General features: G+C 38.8%; 2 protein-coding genes across 2 annotated transcripts; both read right to left on the reverse strand.

Annotated features, from left to right (window-relative positions):
- Positions 1 to 99: 99 nt before the first annotated feature.
- Positions 100 to 8,307, reverse strand: LOC137993242 (neuronal calcium sensor 1-like). Its single transcript, XM_068838967.1, has 8 exons — positions 8,146 to 8,307; positions 7,994 to 8,018; positions 7,809 to 7,857; positions 6,161 to 6,250; positions 4,666 to 4,744; positions 4,442 to 4,530; positions 4,023 to 4,100; positions 100 to 2,024 (listed from the first exon to the last, which is right to left on the reverse strand). The coding sequence occupies exons 1-8, from the start codon at positions 8,207 to 8,209 to the stop codon at positions 1,905 to 1,907; spliced, it is 594 nt and encodes a 197-aa protein (XP_068695068.1). The 5' UTR covers positions 8,210 to 8,307; the 3' UTR covers positions 100 to 1,904.
- A 1,467-nt stretch (positions 8,308 to 9,774) lies between these two features.
- On the reverse strand, positions 9,775 to 13,087 carry LOC137993239 (peroxisomal succinyl-coenzyme A thioesterase-like). The gene is made up of 2 exons (XM_068838962.1): positions 12,570 to 13,087; positions 9,775 to 11,182 (listed from the first exon to the last, which is right to left on the reverse strand). Exons 1-2 carry the CDS (start codon positions 13,072 to 13,074, stop codon positions 10,413 to 10,415), a joined length of 1,275 nt encoding a protein of 424 aa, XP_068695063.1. The 5' UTR covers positions 13,075 to 13,087; the 3' UTR covers positions 9,775 to 10,412.
- Between the last annotated feature and the right edge of the window lie 673 nt (positions 13,088 to 13,760).

The following is a 13,760-nucleotide window of genomic DNA, read 5'->3' on the forward strand; positions in this document are numbered from 1 at the left end:
ACTTCGGTTTTCCTCCCTCATCAAAATCGACTCTAGATCAATAACATCCGGGCGGATACCCTCGTGAAATAAGTTAAACCGGTATTAGTTCGCAAAACGTCAAACAAAACTCCTTTATTAGAGGACGGATATCGCTCTTCAGTGAACAAGAAAGTAGTGGTTTTCGCCGAGTTCAATCACCAATTTGGTGCAACGTTAAGAAGCCTTGGATTGGAAAAAATCTGAAAAGTGATACACTTACATAAAATTATAGAATCAGTTTCCACTCATAAATAACTCAATAGGAGAAATCATATACAACTGAGCACAATGTCTATTCTCACTAGATAAATAATTAAATAGCTTATTAGGGACCATAAATTATACGACGGCCATGTCAATGAAATCGCCACAGCGACGGCAACAACAACGCCACACAACAACGATACCATTGGTTAAAAGAGGAAAAAATAATCGTGCTGCACGTGCAGCACCGATTTTAACACGTGTTTTTGCGGTATTTCGCATAACGACGATGTGAAATTTTCAAATTTGAGGTTTTGCCGACAACGTGAGCATGCAACAGAGAAACTTTCATTCTCAAATTCTACTCAGAGGCCGATTGCACCAATTTATTTTTGGGATAATTTGCCCAAATTGTACGACGTGAACGAGATGGAATAATCGCGAAGACTTCAGATAGTGCAAAGTTATATTTTAAGGTGACGTTGCCGTCGTTAGATCTCGAGGTCTCTATTATACGTTCATGACAGCCTCGTTTCCAGGGTCTCTCTTCTCTGCAGGAGGTCTTCACGACACTGGAGGCAGAGAAGAGAGACCCTGGGAACGAGGGTGCGAACATGACAGCATTAAGTGAACAATTCGTCGACTTTGGACGCTTCAACGCCTGCCACCTGAAACGACCAGATCTCAAGTTCTATGGACAAGGTAAGCACACAACAGCAAATTTTGACTTTCTAATAATCTGAACACCTTTCCTACCAATTCAGATAGTGGGTAGCTCGACAAGTCTGTTGAAACTGATCATAGGTGGGAAACCCTCCCGGAAGAAAAAGTGAGTTTAAAGTGAGTTGATCAGAGAAACGTATAATGTCGAGGTCCTCAAAGTCCCTATTTACGTTTAATTTTCGTTAATACGGCGGAAAATGAGTCAGTGCCTTATCTTGACTCGACCCTGGCATGTGCTATATGCTGCCTTCCGGTAGAGACATACAAGATCACATAAAGCAAACGAATGTCTGAAAAATTCACACCACAACGGCTTAAATACCTTACCGTTTGTTAGTTCACACAACTTCGATGGTTCGTGCGACAGGGTTTTCCGCAGACGTTTTCAGGAGTTCTTTTGAGATTGACTTTCCCGCAAAACCAGACCTTTCCAGCCAATACTAAGGATTCCATAATTAATTACCCTAAGGGTTGCGAGAGGTCACTGCTACCTTTAAAGCTCGTCTAAAAATCGCTTGGTGTGTGAAAATGCGACAGACATCCGTCTCTTATGGCAAGGAGTTGTAGACTCCTAATCATTGGGCAATCAATAAGCCGCGACTGATATGGTCAGCATTGCCCCAAAGCTGGGAATCCAAAAAACAATATTATTTTCTCCGATTAGGAAAATCCCTTGACTATTGAGTACTGATTTTCGTCATTTGTCTCGGCACTTAATAGCTGCGTGGAAAGACAGGCTATCCGTTCCATTACAATGGATACAAAAGAATAGCCTTGGTGCCTCTTTGAGCATGACCTCTCAGTAATAGCTAAATAGGAAATATTAAAGAATTGATTACCTTTGCCGAGTGAACACTATCTACATCGTATTTACACTACTCATTAGAGATTAAGGTCACTTAGTGCTAGTATGGGGTAAGCCGGGCCATCTGCCTTTGCTGCCAATGCAAGCAGTGTTAGTCATCTCCCTGAGAGAGGTCCTCTTGAGGCAAATCAATTGCTAAAGCTTGAACTATCCAAGGGTCACGCTTGGATCCTTCGCGGAACTCCTCCATCGTCAACTTTCCATCTTCGTTCTGAAAGAATTTGAAAAAAATCCAGTGTGAGGATGCCATAAAATTAGCTTTGTTTCGGGAGCAATACACCCAAGAAGGCTCAATTAAAGGACGCAGTTGAGAAAGTTGGAACCACGTTGTTTTAGCTGAGCTAGCTGCTGTATAATTGTACTTTTGTTCACAATAATCTCATCGCTCGCTCCTCAAAAATGACATGGGTAGGAACTCGGAACAGCGCTTAGTTTTGGGGAGAAAATGAAAATTTATCCTCAAGTGTTGACGTCCTTCATAAAACCTCAAATTTGGATATTCAACGGCAAAGAAATGGACAAAAGTGAAAAACGCACGTGCAGGGCGTGCAAAGCTATTGTTTTATCTCACAAGGCCCCATCCACACGAAAAAGTTGCGGTTTCAAAATTAAAATATCCGGATACGTGTGGGCGGGGCCTAAATATGAAACTTTGTGACTTTGTCGTTGCTTACTGCGTTTTTCATAATTCTGCGGAATTCATCTTTCAGCGCCAACGGCCAAACTGCGTTTTGACTTCCATCAATCAAACGTCCGACGCCAACCACAGGTGACGAAATCAATTGATGCGTGACTAACCCACCAATCAGCATCTTTGGTTCCCATGGTACAATCGTTTATTCAAACTCGACGCCGATGGAAAGCTATGGAATCTGTACGAATCTTTTTTCACTGTAGAATTTGTAAAAAATTGTCATAAGGGTGTTCGAGCTGTGAACTGAACAAAAACTTCAATTCACTTTCCGGAGGCAGAGTCGATCTTCCTGGTTATGTTCGGAAATTAGATTGATGGAAGCCAAAACGCAGTTTGGCGCTTCGCACTTGAAGGTAAGATTCCGTACCGTAGAATTATGAAAATCGCAGTAAGTTCCCTATTAGTTGTGGTTACACTAGCCCTTTTTACCCATGGGTAAATAGCATTTGCTCACGGGCAAGGACGTTTTTTAATGTAACCGCTTTCCCTTGGCCGTAACTGCCCTAGGGTTATTCCAGTGGTTACATAAAAAAGAACAAAAGAACTTCCCATGACGTTTCCTGGACTCAAAAGTATGGTTTATCTGCTCCCTGAGGTGGCTTGGCCAATCAAAAAGCAGAACGTTGCTAATACACGAAGATCCCTAATTATACTAATTATACCCTATTGTTTTACCGTGAGGGGAGTCTTTTATTGTGTAACCGCATCCCCTAGGGTAACGTGAAATCTGAGCTGAACCAAACCCAAACCATTTACCCTCCGGAAGGCCCCAGACCGAAGGTGTGTGTAACCACAGCTATTTGGGAGTTTACGCAAAGACGACGGCTACGGCAACGACAACGTCACAAAGCAAGAATAGCACGAATTTCCGAGCATTTTTTTGCCGTACTCCGCAGAACAACAACGCGAAATCACCAAATTTTAAGTTTCGACGACAACGTAAGCATATAACAATGATAACTGAATAGAGTGTAATGTATAGTGCTAGATTTCAATCCCATATGAACCATGTGAGCGTTAGCCCTACAGATGGAAATGGGCCCACACAAGGACAGAGAAAAACTCTGACCAGGGTGGTCCTGCTTGTTCTTGCTAGGGGACACTTGAAAAATAATTTGATTACAAAAAGCGGATCTGCAATAGGTCAGTTTAATACTCTCTCGGTTGGACTGCAAATAGCAAACAATGCATGAAGTGATGGAAAATCTCGGAGAGGTTATTTTAATAATAATAATAATAATAATAATAATAATACTAATACTAATACTAATACTAATAATAATAATAATAATAATAATAATAATGATAATAATAATAATAACAACAACAATAACGTAACATCAAGAATAGTTTCTTGGAGGGTGCATTGTAATTATACATAAAAGATAGAGTTAATAATTTTGTTACCAAAAGCAATAATTTCTATTTCATAATTTTCCTTCCATGTACGTGTTTTTGGCAAACAACTGGTATTACAAAATTATGTGAAACAAAAAAGCAAATGAATCGGCAAACCTTGTCCATCTGTTTAAATATCTTGTCAACCCTCTTCTTGGGAGTGTCTTCATCTTTTGGTAAATCTATAATGTTACCCTTAAGATGGAAAAACAAAGCAATGCGATAAATTTTGGGGTTGAGGAATTTTAGGGATTGATTAGAAACCTTAGATCAGAGTACAAGTATTAGTTGACCACTCAGCACATCCACTTGAAAACAGGTTAACCTCTGAATCCAAGGTAGTGCATGCTCAGAACCCAGACCTTAATCCTGCAGTCATAGTCATACTTGCACTTCAGTCTGAAGGTAGCTTATATAATATTTGTGAGTGCCTGCAAGACAATTTAATTATTATGAAGAGTTGTCATAATGTAAATTACAGCCTAGATTGACAACAAAATACAAAAGATGGCCAATAAACCACCACCAGTACTTACCACCATGCAATAGATTGCTTCCACAATTTCCTGCATTTCATTTCTTGTGATGAACCCATCTTTGTCAAGGTCATAGAGACTAAATGCCCCTGAAAGAGGATTACATTCAATGATCATTCTGACTGTTAGCTTGTTCTTTGGAAAACACTACAAGAACCACTGATCCTTTTTTTCCACTAGATACTGCAATTAATTCAAGCCTCTGAGAAACATCATATACTTACACTCCAATTTTTCATCCAAACTTCCTCGAGACGTTATTGATAAGGCAGTAATGAATTCTATGAAGTTAATTGATCCATCCTGAAGGGAAAAAAACCCTACTATGAATCTAAAAGATACAGGCTAAAGAAAAATACTTGAAGCATTACAACTTCAAATTATGAAAATATATTTCTGTCTGACCAAACTATGATAAATGACCATACTGCATATTGCAGCCTGCATTTTTCCCATTTCAAGACATTCCCTGAATTCGAAATACTAAGGCCATACATTCAAGCAGAAAAATAAAAGACCTCACTTTTTTAAGCGCTGAGAAAATGAGGTTAGGATTTGCGATGTTTAATTAAATTAACAGGTGTAACTGCAAGTGGCTTTCTTCTGAATTGCAGGTAGATAGTCAGTGAGCTATGAATAGGACATTGTTACTATTATAATTTAAATACCTTTGAGCTTTGTCATTGGTGAAACGAGTCCTTCAAAAAGTGCAAAAAATGAAGAAATTCATCTTTACAACAAAAACTAATTAAAGTTTGAGCTGCATTATTAGTAATAATTATTTTGTTCCATGTTTTCACTGCTCCTGCAAGCAGGGTTTCAACCCCAGCCAGCCCATCACTCTGGGTCTTAAAATAATTGTTGGGAAAGTGTAATTTCATCTGCAAATGGTTTGACTTTCAAGTCTTCTTGGATAAGGACTATAAACCGAAGGGCCTGTTTCACAACCCTTGCTGTTAACAACATGGGACGTTAAAGAAGCTACACACAATTTGCAAAGAGTAGGGAATGGAATTCCTGGTTATCTGGCTGTCCTTTTGTTGGACTACCTCAAGTGGTTCATATGTTCCGCAATAGTCCTTCAATTCCAACCGCACAAATGCAGTGCAAAAAATGGATTAGATTAAATTAAATTAAGAAATCATACTATTTATAATAATTCCTTGGCCATGAACCAAAAAACAACACTTAATATTGTTGTGTTCTGAAACAAACCTTAGAGACTCCAACAAACAAATGGCCAATACTCAGAAGTTCTAATCAGGGTTGTAGCTAAGGAAAATGCATGCCGGTTGAAAGGTTAGGTGGGGCGGCTGATAGTAGGTGCGGCGCGCCTTTTGGGGTTGGCGATTCCAACCCCGGGGGGAGGGTATAGCTACCACGCCTTGCGAAAACAAAGTTATGGCAAAGGGAGAAAGAGAAAGAGAAAACGGAAAACAAGCGCTCAAAACAATATTTCATTTGAATAGGTTTGCCTCTCATAGAGCTACCAAAACTTGAGGTAGTCCAAAATTATTTTATTCAAATCTTTTCAGTTCGACAATATGTTTGATATCAAATGATAGCAAGTGATTCAAGAATCGTTTATTTGCCATTTCATACGGAACGATCGCTGGCCAAAATCCAGCCAGCGAATTTCGCCGGTGGCGGGCGCTTAACGACAACCCTGTCTAATGAGAATTCATACAATTAATCACCATGAGGTTAAAAAGTACTCACTGAATTCTTGTCAAACACTTTGAAAACAAAGGCCGCAAACTTTGAAGGATCACCGAAAGGAAAGAACTGCTGATATATTTTTTGAAATTCCTAAAAGAAAAGAGAATGACATCCAGTATTGTGCTGAAAGGTTACATGTATGCCATTTCCTAAGGATGTCACCTTTCCCGTCAAAAACATTTTTACAAGATATTTTATACTCTGTATAACACCCTTTACCAAAACCAGAACAAAATTTTTTCTCATTGCTTATCAGCAGCTCTGATTTCAGACTAAACAGGATAGTTGCAAATACCACGCTCTTTCACATTCATTTTAACTCCAAAATTTTGTATTTGTGAACTGTCCAATTTCTCCAGTTTGCTCTCAAATTTAATTACTTTTTACAAAGAACCAACATTTAAGATACACATAATTTCCAAGATCTTCTTTCAAAGGAAAAAAGTCAACACAAATGCTGTATAAATCACCCCCCTCCCCCACTCCTCCCAAAATAAAAATGTGAAAATGGTTTCACTTTTTTTCTTTTGTTAAGAAACAACAAATTCAGGTGCTTTTGTCATTTGCAGTGATAGTATAGTTCTTTTAGGATGAGTATCGGAGATGTAAATAAAGAAATCACACAGAATTCGATGGGAAGAAGATAGTAAACAGAACTACAGAATGGCAATTGTGCATGCAAAATAAGTTTAAGGGGCTTCGATATTATGGCAGTTACCTCACCTAATGTTATCTGGAAGAAATAAATTATTATATATTGATTTGGGACGAAAAATGTAAGAGCAGATGGACCTACAATGTAGATTGTATTGCATTTCCTCCTTTGACATAAATGCGCACAATCCATGTCAATGTCAAGCTCACTTCATTTCAAAATCAATACTCAACAATTGTTTCAGGATAAAAGCTTGGAAAGCCTGTCAATGTAATTCCAGAAATCAAAGAGAATTTTTCAGTTGGCGAGTTTGACAGGTTATCATAAAGTACTACGCTTTCATTAATATAAGATATCAATAAATCATCTCAATTAAGCTTACATCAACGCAAACTACGAACTTGGAGAGGTAACAAGAGACTAAAAGGATATTGCATCGAACAAACAAGCTCCTTGATAATTATCTAAATTTTAACGGGAGAGCATAAACCAAATTAGTTCTAGGCTTTTATCAAACGCTTGAATCTAGGCTTAATTAAAAAATCGCTTCATTATTGATTAGTTTACGGTTAACAGATTTTTCTGGAGATGAATTGAATTGAAATCTATGCAGGAGTTATGCAAAGAACAATTAAAATAATAACAACATAAAATGTGTTGTTATGGCTTAAAATGTGCTTCGGATAATGAATATATTTTCGATACCCAGCGAACAGTTTCGCTTGATGTTGTACAAGCTAGTTCATGAATTTTAAAGCAACCTGACTTCCAAGGTTTAATAAAACAATACGGTAAACAGTCAAGCATCGACTCATCGAAGGATACGCGCAATAAGTACAAAAATAGATGTGAATGTTTATTTTAATAAGTCATGATTTCGCGCAAGATCCCCAAAAAAAAAGACGCTTAAAATGTCACAAGTACAAGCATCGTGCGAAATTTAATTCATGTCCAATGAACGCTTCACTCTTACATACGACGTGCAAGTTTTACCTCTTGTTTGAGTTCACCAGAAGGACAATCCTTCATAAAGTCTCGATACCTTTGACATAAAAGACAAACAAATGTAAATGCTGCGAAGATGGCCTTAATTGCAAAAATTAAAGACAAGTGTTTACAGTCACAACAAAAACAAAACACGGCGCACGATCGATTTTCATGATAGAATTAACACTCACCACTTCTGTAATTCTTTTTTATCGACTGAAGGAAGAAAAACAATTAGTGATAAAGTAAACAAGAAAGAACGATTGCTAACCAAATCAAACAAGCTATACCACATTATTTGACAGTGACAACGTTTTCTCAAAATCTGAAGGTCTGGACTTACAATACGTAGATTTAAGCAACTCTCGTATTTCGTCTTGGGAAAGTTTACTTCCCTTGTGCCCCATAATACTGAGAAAAGTTGCGGGTTCAAGACAGCAGCATAATTCTCTTATCGCATTTATCAACAACGGTTCTTAGCCGCCATTTTTTCATTCGGTGTGATATCCCATATGCCTTCACGGTGCTGTTGTTCCATTCGCCACCCCTACCAGATGTGATAGACCTCGCAAAACGCGAGTCTGAATACTTTTGGCAGGATCTCGAAATCTCGAAAGCGTTTTTGGTAAGTCTCGAAGTCTCGTTTTTGCATGGTTTGTTTTCACTTTTTTTGAGTCTCGAAACGTTTTACCGAGGAATCTCGGGCTCGCATTTTTAACTAGGATCTCGGCGTCTCGGCGAGTCTCGGATTTTACCATTCGCCACCCCTTCTAGTTGAAAGGTGTGTAAATAAAAATGCAACTTTTAATTAACATGAAGAATATTTTGTTCCGGCTGGATAGTGACTCATCCACTGGATAAAGTTATCCTGGGGCCAGTTGGGCTCACCTCAGACGTCGGGAGATTTCCTTGGAGGGTAGTTCGCAGGGCACAGGAGAAGGAGCTCTCATAGCCGTTCTATACTTTTCTTTGTCGCAATTTATGCTTCTCCTGCGCCCGGCCACGAGGATGGGCTGTAGAGTACTTTTGTGGATCTTTGTGAGTTTAAGTTGCGTGTTGCGTGTGTGACAAAGTGAACTTTCATACCGAGATCGTGAAATGTGTTGTTGAACTTAACTCAGGTGAAACGAATCTTGCACTGAGGCTCTGAATAATTGAAGTTGGCCAGACGGATTTGATAAAAATAGAACCTCCTCATCAAGTATACACTCATATCATGGTTGGGAGGGTAAAAGGGTGCACTTAATTTGGAGCCTCGCTCTGTTGTGGTGAAAGTGATTAAGTGATTAAATAGAGCCGGCGGAAAGCTAGCAAAACTTACCAGACTTACATCATTGAGGAAATATAACAAACAACTGGGCCACAATTATTAGGCCATGTTCTATAATAGATTTGACGGATCCGGGCATTAACTATCTGCCGTCGAGATATTCGGGATGAGAGCTGAAACTAGCGGGAAGAGAGAATGTCTTTTACTAGCTGCATGGAGCACGGTATGTTAGATTTGTATGAGGTCGATTTGTAAGAATTGTGAGGAAGAAGAAATCAGGTGGAATTTTTTGAGAGATTTAGCATGATAGCGACGTTTCTGCTACTCGTTATGAAAGCATGAAACTCTCTCGTCTTAACTTGGTTTTCTCTTTTTGAGAATTTGCGAGATATCTGTAGGCCATAACGGGCAATAAATGAGCTAAAATAAAAAATATATTTTTTACAAGTTTTGATGAACAGAGAATATTACATGGCCGCGCAGAGATACGAATTTCTCTTCTCTTGTTCAAATGAGTGAGCTACATTGGCTCTCCTCTGTGTTTGAATTTTTCCTGTTTTCGGAAGTTTTTCCGCAAATCTTAAGCTTCATTTTATATGACTATGGCTGAAATGATATTGTGTCTTATAAAGATTATTTCGGGGTCAAGCATTCCTGGTATTGACCAAAATGAGCGAGCAGCAGAGTCTTTATGAACAACTGATGTCCACACATTGTAGGGTATGGAACAAAAATAAGAGTATTTATTTTTCATATTGTTATAATAGAACAAAAGTCCATACCTTTTTAAGGGAACGGAAAATCAAAGACAATAAATATGTACTTTATCGATGTCTATTAAATTTAATATTTGGCTGAGCGCTGTCGCGATGCGGGCCACGTTAAGCGAGGAAACGCCATTATCCTTGATTAGTGTTAAAGCCGCACTTTGCTTTATTGGAAATATACATTTCTATTCCTCAATTTCTTTCCGTTCGCTTGTAGGAAATGACACAAATTGTCGCTTATTTTCTCCCGAGTGGCTACATCAAGCAGAATAAAAACATAGACAAACGGGCGCAAAGCATGCCGTTCGACAGAGAAAACCTTAACTACACACAACGTTTTCCTCTCAGTTTACAAACCTACTGCGACCTTTCACTTACAAACCGGATCACAGTAATTCACTTATTACCATCCTCACAACAAATCACATTACGTTTCCAACTACCAGTCACAACACAGACCAGTGCCTTCACTTGCTTCAGTTCACTGCAAGGGGTTATTCAAAGGGCAGTCACTACCAACAGTCCTTGTCAGGAGGTAACAAACTCCTGGGCTAAAACCATTTTCTAATTTAGTCAAGAAATATTTTTTGCAAGGAATTTCAGACTCTCATTCCAATATAGTTCTGATGCCTTTGCTTGAAGCGCTGTATTTTCTCCACCTAGAATCCAAACATCGTTGTAAATCTTTACATATTGCTTGGAACAAGGGGGCAGATAACAAGGTGTTATAAAATGGCCAGCCCCTACAAGAGGCAGACTCTTAAACAGGGACCCTTTCCCATGTTGGTCCATACGCTGAAATATTTCCCTGCACATCCACTCTATTTCAGGGTTAAGCTGATCTGCAAGGCCATACACGAACAACACAGGACACGTAATATTCTCCACTGGCACAAGTGACGGTGATCCCGTTTTACAAGCCTCTTTCCTTTTAAAAATTGAAAGAAACTTTTGGTAGCTGGTGTAGTCTGCTGCCATTGTTTCAATGGGATAACCTGGTATGGTGAAAGTTTTGCATTTAAACGAGCAACCAATGAGAGCATGAGGTCCGGAAATTGATATCACCCCTTTGATTTTCTGAGAAAGTTGTGATGCAATTGCCATGGCAACAACTCCGCCAAATGACAAACCAACCAGACTGACACCATCCGAATTGATCCTGGGGTGGGCAGACAACCAGTCAATTGCCATCTCAAAATATGAAAGGTCAAGAACATCATACTTCTGAGGAAGATCTCTAAACTCACAATATGCCAAGACTAAAGTTGCAAACCCACTGGATGCCAGAAGAGCTGCTCTGTCCTCTCTAAGGCCACCTGTGCGACCCCACATGTCCACGACACCTGCAAATGTAAAATACTTGCCTGTTAAGGGGGGAAGGGGGTAGTTCTTAACTACAGAAAGACAATGGTTGCTAAGGAACTGTTGTTGTTCAATCAAGAGCCCTAAAAAAAAGAATGGACAGATAGTTCCTTGAAGTAACCTTTTCAATGGAAATCTGACATCACTTTAACTAGAAGGCGCATGCGCAACTAGTTCCAGTTCTCTGTCGTACGTTTCAGTAAAAAACATTTAAAAACTCTCAGGAAACGAAAGAAAGAGGCGGATGGATCATTTTTCGTAAACTATAGCATGGAATTTCTACTTGGACAAAGAATAGAGCTGAAATTTTGAAAAGTGGATCAAAAGAGGGCCTTATGACGTCACAATTTTTTTTTTGAGAAATAATTTTTTTAAAATCCATGTACAGATTTTTTTTTTGGAAGTTTCTTATACAGTTGCGGTAAAAAATGTGAAAAACACAGTTAACTCGCTGTCACGTGATTTACTAAATATGGTTGTGAGTTGAACCAGACAAAGAAATGTTAAATAGAACACAATTTGCAAAAAAGGATAACTGTATTAAGGGACTCGAAAAATGACTATTTGAGGGAGTCTATAGCAACGGTTTGGTAGTTAAGAGCCACTCCCCTTGATCCATATTACGTATGAGATGTGCCATAAGCTGTAAGGTAATCTTTGCAGGTTTGCAATCTTTCACTTTTTCGCATAAGCCCATAAGTTTTGTATCAATCACCCAAGAAATGAGTACTGAAATTCAACTCTCTCTTGCATGTGATTTGAACCTTCAATGCCATTGTATAAAGTGCTGTTATTGTTCGTCTACTATCATGAGGAGACAGAAGTAGCTCTTCGGGAGTCACGCTTTACAGCTTCGAGAGAGCGTGATTACAACAGAAAAAGATATTGTATTGCATCATCTGAAGTTATCTGACAATTCCGGCATATTTGTCACGCGACTGAATCACGACATATTCATCAACCACATACCGCTAGTCTGTCAAATTTTGATTGAAAAGTGTATGCATGCGCTCCCAGATAAGCACTTTTGCCATCAAATAATTTTGGGAGTTTTTGATTTCTAATCAGTTAACCAATTACCAAACCGTAAAGGCTTAAAATTGAGAAAGTAGCCTGCTTTTAACGTGGACCTCAATTTGCATCTAGCATGAATCTATGTATTAGGTAATTCTCCTGCTAAGCCTGACCCTAACCGTAACCCTAACGTGTGGAGATATCTTAAGCTGGAGAACAATCAGTATAGAATTTATTTATTCTAAGAGTGATTTCTTTATTTCGTACGCACGTACCCAAGAAACCTTAAACAATTGTTATATCAGGAAATTGTGAGAAATATAAAAAAAATTAAAGGAAAATAGTTAAGCTTACCATGGAAGGGCCCATCTCCAGGAGGAAGGAATAAGGTTCCATAAAAGCCATCATTCTCTAAGAAGCGTCTACTCACACCCTTTCCCATGTAAGACCTTAGCAATGTTACGCTTTCCGCTATTTTGTTCTTAGGTTTGTCAAGCGCTCGTTCATCGTCTCCACTGTACACATCTACGGTGACTTTCAAGGGTGTTGTTACATTTCGTTTTCTTAGCAAATCGTCTCGATCACCGTCTGTAACTGGTTTCATGCTCCAAAACAACCCCATCGGCTCCACACCAATGTATGATCCACCCAGGGAAGGGTCACACGGCACGAAGACAACGCCATTTTCGTTGGCTTTGTATTTAGCGAATGACTCAAAGAGAATGTTGCTGTCGTCGATGGTTCGAGCTCGCAAAATAATACTTTGATTATGACACAGGTTTCTCACAATTATTTCAATCTTTTGATCGACTGTCGTTTCGAGTGACGGTTTCACTTCAATTTTTGCCAATGCGGCCATTTCAAATAAATTCAAGGAGAGTTTTCAAGATTATGCGCATAAATTACCCGTATTCGAGCAGTAGCAGCCAACCTGGGTCGGAGTAGAGGTCAGTTTTGTTTTATTTTAATTTTTTGGTACAAGAATACAACAAAGTAAAAAATGCAATGAGAAAGGAATCAAGAATAACTCCCAGTCTTTTTTTTAACCCAACAAATACACCATTTGCAAGCTATTCGTCTTGTAACTTCTTCATGTACATGATGATTCGGATGGTTTCATCAAATCATTTTTCTCAGAAAATAAATTAAAGGCTCCCGCGTTGCTCTTCTGATTTCAAAGCGTAGTAAAACTCTTCCACGAGATTTCGAAGTCAAAAATCTTTATCCTTTCGTATTTGTTATTTTGCCTCCAATTCACAACAGACAAGCGACGCAAAGAAATACGGTAGGCTTAGGCAAACAAGTTCCTCAGGATTGCACTGCGCATCCTGTACTGCGCATATGGTGTGTCACTATTTATAAATTGCATCAAATTTGCAACATTGTAAATATGGCTTAAGTCGATCATAAACGCTGAAACAGTTCTCAAAACCCGTGAGAGAAGTTGTGAATGACCCGTAATTATTTGCGAATAACCGCTCACAGTCCGAAAAGATGGCGAATTTTTGTTGTTTTGATCTACAATAATCGAGATAGGCAAGTACG

The sequence above is a fragment of the Montipora foliosa genome, chromosome 2, assembly GCF_036669935.1.
Source record: "Montipora foliosa isolate CH-2021 chromosome 2, ASM3666993v2, whole genome shotgun sequence".
Classification (NCBI taxonomy): domain Eukaryota; kingdom Metazoa; phylum Cnidaria; class Anthozoa; order Scleractinia; family Acroporidae; genus Montipora; species Montipora foliosa.